Source organism: Trachymyrmex septentrionalis, unplaced genomic scaffold (genome assembly GCF_001594115.1).
Source record: "Trachymyrmex septentrionalis isolate Tsep2-gDNA-1 unplaced genomic scaffold, Tsep1.0 scaffold37, whole genome shotgun sequence".
In the NCBI taxonomy this organism is placed as follows: Eukaryota; Metazoa; Arthropoda; class Insecta; order Hymenoptera; family Formicidae; genus Trachymyrmex; species Trachymyrmex septentrionalis.
This window is the reverse complement of record NW_017305536.1, coordinates 8,285,322-8,292,933: the sequence shown is the minus strand read 5'-3', so window position 1 is coordinate 8,292,933 and position 7,612 is coordinate 8,285,322. Positions and strand designations below refer to the sequence as shown.

Sequence of the window (7,612 nt, the reverse complement as noted above, 5' to 3'; positions counted from 1 at the left end):
AACAATATATATAATAACAATAATAAACATTCTTGTATCATAAATAATATAATTTTAGAACTAATATATTGTATTTTTAGATATTTTTTCCTATCTCTCACGAGTCGAAAATTAATTACTAAGAATGCACAATCAAATTTAATTCATTAATTTAATATAGTGACTTAAAATACTTACACCACGTAAGGGAAAATTAGAGCCGTAATTGCGAAATTTACCAACGGGCGCCGCGCCGTTGTCGGTGAGGAAAAGAATCACCGAATCCCTCAGCATGCCTCGACTGCCCAAAGTATTGACGATGAGTCCAACGGAATCGTCTAATTTCGATACCATTTCTAACGAAATTATAGACAAGATGACAAAGATACTCGATTAAAATAAGTTATAAATTAACATTGAATATTTGTTTTAATTATTTGACGTAAACTTTTGCAGTTATTGATCAATGTAAAACAATTATCAACTTTTGCCGTAACATAATCGTACGCACTGGCATATTTGCGGCGATTTTGTTCCACGATGTGCATGAATCGTTTATCGTAGTGATCATAATCTTGCGGATTCTCGAGAGGGGCATGAACAGCAAGGTGCGATATTTGGAGATAGAGCGGTCGAGACGGATCGTGGGTCTGAATAATCCTGACTGCCTCGTCGGTGAAAAGATCCGTCACGTATTTGTCGGTTAAGCCGTAAGCCGGAGCATCGCCACGATGCATATCGTACCCGCTCATATTCTGATATACATGAAAAAAGAGTATCGAGTATCGAGCAACGAAATGTAATAACAATCCAGCAAATAAGTTGACGTCTTTAAAATCATTTTTTCAATCAAAATAACGACAAAATAATATTAGTTTGTACCGGAAAAAGATAAATTAAAGAAAACAAATTTGTACGAATATTTATCTGAATAAAATTTTCTTACGTTATTATCATGTTATGCATGTATTAGCTATTATATAAATATATAAGTCTCACATAGAAAACGTAATAAAAGTCATTTATTATAATAATATTAAAAATTAATTATTTACAATTATTTATTATTTTACAAGTACACAATTTATAAAAAAATGAATAAAAGACAGAAAGAATTATAGTTTCTCAGAAGCCAAATTAATTGATTAATTCCATAAAACAAAAAGTAGAGGATGTTGAAGTTGTAAATTAGTCATGAGTTGTATACTAAACTTGAAAAATATGTAAAAATTAGAGTTAATCAATTTAGCTTCTAAAATACTTGCACAATCCTTTTCTTCTCTTTTATAATTTATCTCGTACAAATCTCCAAGTAATTTTTGTTATATTTTTCTCGTAAGACTAGATTGTTAATAAAATGTACAAGAGATAAAACTTTACATGCGTTTTGATAATTTATCAAATTACGAAATGACCGATTCGATCGAAATATGTACCTGATATGAGTATTTATAGTCATAATACGAAACGTGACTATTATAAAAGCCAAGGAAAGAATCGAAGCCACGGTGCAAGGGAGTGTGCTGAGGCGTGTGATATCCCAAGTGCCATTTCCCAATCAGCTTTGTCGTGTACCCCAACCCCCGTAGATGTTCCGGCAAAATCCTCACACTGAGGGGTAGTCCTCTGGGTTCGCCACCCTGTATACTTTCTCCTTGCATACCTATACCGAACAACATAGATTGACTGCATACGAGAGCATCTCGGATGCTACGTTAATTCACGCGACTACATTAATTTAATAAAATTTAGAAAAAAAAGATCCGCTGTCGGTATTATACAACTTTCATAGAAATCTTCAAAATCGTTTTTAACCTCTTTTTAATGCCTTTTTTCTTAAAAATTTTGAAGCGATTTGTTGCATACGAATCCGTATTCAACAGACAAAAATATAAAAATGACTTCATATGTGCAGCAAAAATGAAAATTTTATGATCAGCGTCATAAATTGTTTCGACCTTTACGTGTCTCGTAACCTCGACGTGTCTTTTCTTGTTGCTCGAACAATTCGTAAATATCGTAAAACTTTGCGAAATGATAAAAAAAACTAATCAAACTGACTTCTAAAATAAAAAAAAAGAAAAAGAAAAAAAGCTGACAATGGAATCTATTTTTCACGCACGAACTTTGTAGTGTGAATAAATGAAAATCATCGCGTTAAAGCAATGAATAATACATACCCATACGAATCGGATACTTTCCGGTAAAAAACGCCGTTCTAGAAGGTGTGCTGGACGGTAAAACGTAATGTCTATTTAATATAATTCCATTGTATGCCAGAGCGTCTATGTTTGGGGTCGGTATCTGATTCGAGCCGTGGAAACCAACGTCATTCCACCCCTAAAAATTTGGAATGTTTTATTTTCAGTCAACATGCATATAATACGGAAATATATAATAAAAATTAATTAGTAATTAAAACGAGGTATTAATAATTTGATAATTTATTTTTAAAATTTATTATTAAAAGATAAATCTCATACTAGCATAGCATTTTTAATTGGCTGCTGCAGTCAGTTAAAAATGCTATGTCATATTTAATCCATCTTTTCTTTCAGTGCAGCAAATACCAACTAGCAGTGATATAATTATAGTTGTAATTTCTCATTCAATACACACATAACTATAATTATAATAAAACACATGTTGTACGTAACATTATATTATTGAATGGAAAATTATAATTAAGTTATGTTACTGTTAATATTACAGTTGATGTTTACTGGGACATGTACATTCAAAACTTCTTTCGTACCGGAAGCCTAACATATAAAAATTACATGATCGAATTAAATTGTAATTGGCGTGTGTAGGAATTATCATTCCGTCGTGACGGAATGAGTCACAATTCATGACATGCGTACTGTTGATTGCGGAGGCGTAGATAATACGTAAGCTACGATAATTAACTCAACTAAGGATAATTTTAATCTGGAATACTTTTGCGTAAATTAATCGTGCTGAATTGTGTATATAAAGCAAGCGCCAGTAACGCAAAGTGTAATGATGTTTATGCACTGTTATATATATATATGTCTGTAATATAAAGTATTATTCTTTAATAATTAATATATGTGCAAAATGAGATTCTTAATTACTTTCTCATCAAATTTGCGAATAAGCAAATTGACAAAGCGCGATTTTACATAAAAATTAAGATAGATAAAAGAATTATGTACTAACAATAAGTAACTTTTAACTCAATAAAAGATAATGCTCAAATTTTACAGAGCTATTCAGATGTAATAATAAAACAATTTATGAATTACAGAATCTCAAGACTGATCTTCATAAACTTCTTAAGATTTATCCTATTCTTCTGCTTTTCCTTTCTATTTCTAAATTTCTATTGTATATTAACATTATAAAACTCTATAACTAGGTATACTTGTAAAGTATATTTAAATATCTGAATTTTTTAAAATAATATAGAATATTTCTAACTTCTCTTTTTATCTTTTTAATTAAATTTTAATCCTCACTTCTTGTAAGGAGATAAGACAATAAATAAAAAAGGATTTAACAATAGTAAAACTCTGCTTTTGGAAATTAAATAAAAAAAGGAAAAGAGAAGATTTATATATTTAGAAATGTAATACATATTCACTTATTCTTATGTTTTATAATGCAATTATCAACTAAAGTATCTTCGTTTTTATCAATATATTTACCAAATCATCAGCCATCAAGACGATTATATTCGGTGCTGTTTCGTAACCAAATGCAGTTCCAAACAACAAAAAAAGACAAAAAACTTGATAAATATCAATCCGTGATTGTGTCATTAAATGCACCATCTTCACAATGATTTAACTGTTTTTAAATATTTAAGAATTACAAAAAAGAAGAGAAATAAATTTCACTCTTCGTCCACGAGCGGCTTCTTTTTCGCACCTCGCGTCACTCGGTAGCAATACTCGCATAAACAAAAGGAGGATACATCATTTACACAACATATATATTCACCGACGAGCTCTTGCGAGATAGGAGCAAGAAGAGGAGACAAACAACGTTTATATATCCCACCCACGAAAGAGCGTCATGAATGGATCAAGGGGAACTGAAATAAGGGAACATGTATATTAATGATCACGACAATGACAAAGATAACATGTTTTAAACTGGGTTGCTTCTCGTCTTACAACCTATTTTCCCTACTTATCTAATTCCCTTCCGCGACTGACCGCGATTACTTACGTTCACGTAGAATTAAGATGTAACGTAAGAGAGAAGTATTACAAAGAACGCAGTACTCTTTCATTTTTACTCTGAAGTTTCAGTCATCCTTACGATTAATGATGCCGGATGCTTCTTACAAATTTAAAATATATAAGCAGAAAAAAAATTAACAGTATGTTGTCATAAAATGTGTAGTACAATCACTAAGGTGGAAATTTACATAGTTAATCTAAAAGTCGTAATGATAAAAAATTTTTAGAATATATTAAATTAATCTTTACTCTTTAGAACATATTAATTTAATCTTTAAACTCAAATTATAAAAACTGTTAAAATCACTTACATTTTCTGTATTATAAGGATACACAGAGTAGTTGTGAGAATAATGTTTGTCTAAAAAAATTATAAAAAAATATACTGCAAACTTCCTGACTAATGTCGAATTAATTGTTATAAATATACTTGAAAAACTACGCACATAAAATATTATATATTATAGATATAATATCATTTATATATTTGCACAAATTTACATGTATCGCATAATTAAAAATAGGAAAGGTCACATTTTATATTCAGTATTTTTTCTTGAAAGACCATCAATTGAAAAGACTTATTTTACATCTTTTATTTATTTTCTTATTAAAGAAATCGTTTTTTCATCAACTACATTATTATTCACCAAAAATTTGAAATACATCATGATAAACATAAGCATCCTTTGTCACTATGATAGTTATCGACATTGACGCAACGAGTGACGTATTAATTAAGACGTCCAAATAATTAGCAACGCTTTGAACGAGCGACCAGTTAAATGAGCGCATACCTACATCTCCGCAGCCTTTAGAGTTGACAAAATGAAATAGTGGAGAAGTGTGTATGTCGCTCATTAAGAGCTGTAAATGTAGTTCATGGTCTAGAAACAATGTGACGAATTGGTTCAAGAGTATTTAAAAAAATACGGAAATGAATTAATTAGGAACATATAGAAGTAGAAACGAAGAATGTTGCAGAGATAAAAGCGAATTTCAGTAACAAATTTATTTACTTACATTCATATATAATAATTAATAAAATATATGTACATATTTAATAAAATATATACATTTTGCAATAAGGAAATAACATTCACAGATGCAAGCTCATCTTTTTATAAAAATTTAAAAACGACTAATTAAAATCCATCGGTTATATTTAGAAAATATTTCTACAAATATATAAATTGCACAATTTACGTATATACATAAAATATTTAAATTAAGAAAACACAGGTACAAACATATCCCATAAACTTAAATCCATAAATTTAAATCCATTTCCTCAGTAATATAATACAAGAATTGTTATTCCGGCGACTTATGTAATATGTATTAGACAAGTTTTATACTTTGGTGACAAGAAACCTATTCTTTTTCAGTTAAACTTCTTGAATGTGACTTTTCTCTTGTTCTCTTTATTAAAAAAAATGAATGGTAAAAAGTTCAGCTAAAAAAAGAACAGATATAAGATCTATACATGTCTACAAATTAATCCGTCAACAAAATTATATTTTGGTGATCTTGCATTTCAGCTAAGGCATGTAGATTATCCCACCAATGCAGCAGTTTAAAATTGTAAATCATACGAAACCACGGTGTCATCAGCGGTATAGTCTTCATAAAATTCTCGATCTCCGATCGCGACACCCATTGAATCTCGCTCACTTCATCGGGATTGGGATTTATGGTGAGATCGTCCCGTTGCAGAAACAATATGTAATCGATCTCGTGTTCACCCCAGCGATTATTACTGGGTGCTTGATAGCAAATTCTTGTCAAGTAAAATAAGTCAGAAGGTTTGATCTCATCGCTAGGTATACCCAGCTCATAACCGAGTCTTCTTATCGCAGCTCGGCGTACACCTATAGCATCTTCTTCTTCTATTTCATTAGGAATCTCCGCTAAGGGATGACTGCAGCACGTATTCGTATAGCAATTTGGAAATGTTATCTGTAATATAAATTATATAAATTCGAGATGTATGAAAAATATTTGTAGAAAAATGAACATAATTATTTCACATGAAAAATTTAGTTCGTTACAATTTTAGTCTGTTGACAATTAAGATTGTCACAATTAAGACTTTTACTATGGATTTCTTGGAATTTTTATTTTTAATTTTAGTCTTCAAGGTATTTAATCTTATGGGTTAAGCCTCCCGTGCTCAGACTATACATTAGAATTGAAATTAGATTAAAATTTGCATAAAGCAAAGTCCACTAAACTTCATATTAGTTTTCTTTTTTCCAATTGGTTAAATTCCAATCGAATCTCAATTTTAATCTGCAGATCATTAGAAAATTTCGATAAATAAAACTGAATGTGATTTAAGTAGAGAATATGAGTTTCCAAATTCACATATATCTTTCCTTTACTTTATAAAACTGATATGAATAAAAAAATTAAATTGTTTAGAAAAAGGGAAAACCATTTTTTAGTTGTGACAATTTCAATTTCCTACAAAATTATAATATAAATCAGGAATAATTCTCAAAAGTGACATGACTCAAAATATCACCAACTGTATATATATTTTATCAGAGTCTGATTATTCAATTTTTACTTATATGGTTAAAATATTCAAGATCATATTTTAAAATAATTATTAAAGGAGATTCTCACCTTGGCGCTCGATCGCTTCTGGAGTAACAATTCCTTTTTACTATTAAACAGAAAGACGCTGAATGCCCTATGTAGCGGTACACATCCCTCCGTATTAATCTCATGACAGACTTGCTTGGTAGCTTCACCAACAGGCTTATCTAATTTATCAACGAGTATGCAGCGTTCCTGTAAAGCAGCTTTCTGCAACTGTGTTACTTGCATTGTTCCATAATCTTTCTCCACAAGTGTTATCATTTTATGCATAATATCACTGAGATTCCTGTATGCTCCTCTGATCATCACTAACCAGTCACCTGCCGAATAATGACTAAAAAGAAACAAATGAGAACATAATATACCTTATCTTATATAACAAAAATAAATATTCATAAGAATATCCAAGTCAAAACAACAAGCCACAATAACGTCAGAATAACATTAAATTGGAAATAATCAAAAAAAAACTTAATGATTTTATAATTATTCTGACACCATTTTGATCATAATAACTTGTTTTGTTTAGGATACGACTTCAAGAAGCAGAATTTTATTTTTTGATTTGGCAATAGAATTTATAGTCACTTAGATAAGAATGAATTAACTCGAGGAGCACACACAAGGACATACCTACCACGTGGCAAAACACGTCGATAACTGGACTGTATCAACGAGATGCCAAGCTGAGCGTTTCCATTCAACTGCGTCACGAGCATCGTCCGACTTCCCAAGAAAACATCCAATCGCGGACGAGCCTAGTTGAGCAACATAATATCAAGAATGGTACCTACGACGAACGGGAATTCTTCGTG

At 30.5% G+C, this 7,612-nt stretch overlaps 2 protein-coding genes across 4 annotated transcripts in view; both read right to left on the bottom strand.

Moving 5' to 3' along the window:
* LOC108750686 (arylsulfatase B-like) overlaps positions 1 to 3,953 on the bottom strand; it is a 5,496-nt gene extending 1,543 nt beyond the window's left edge. Inside the window, exons 1-5 of the mRNA XM_018490350.1 lie at positions 3,651 to 3,953; positions 2,160 to 2,319; positions 1,416 to 1,642; positions 491 to 734; positions 178 to 335 (exon numbers count right to left, since the gene is read on the bottom strand). Coding sequence (XP_018345852.1) covers positions 178 to 335; positions 491 to 734; positions 1,416 to 1,642; positions 2,160 to 2,319; positions 3,651 to 3,776 — 915 coding nt within the window. The 5' untranslated portion in view covers positions 3,777 to 3,953. The remainder of the gene's footprint in view (positions 1 to 177; positions 336 to 490; positions 735 to 1,415; positions 1,643 to 2,159; positions 2,320 to 3,650) is intronic.
* Positions 3,954 to 5,387: 1,434 nt separating this feature from the next.
* LOC108750470 (isopentenyl-diphosphate Delta-isomerase 1) lies at positions 5,388 to 7,606 on the bottom strand. Of its 3 annotated transcripts, none has more exons than XM_018489924.1 (3): positions 7,431 to 7,606; positions 6,822 to 7,131; positions 5,388 to 6,149 (listed from the first exon to the last, which is right to left on the bottom strand). In XM_018489924.1, exons 1-3 carry the CDS (start codon positions 7,514 to 7,516, stop codon positions 5,688 to 5,690), a joined length of 858 nt encoding a protein of 285 aa, XP_018345426.1. In that variant the 5' UTR covers positions 7,517 to 7,606; the 3' UTR covers positions 5,388 to 5,687. The 3 variants fall into 3 exon arrangements, with proteins under 3 accessions (XP_018345426.1, XP_018345427.1, XP_018345428.1); XM_018489925.1 differs by having other exon boundaries at positions 6,822 to 7,117; positions 7,435 to 7,606; XM_018489926.1 differs by having other exon boundaries at positions 7,435 to 7,569.
* Positions 7,607 to 7,612: the final 6 nt, after the last annotated feature.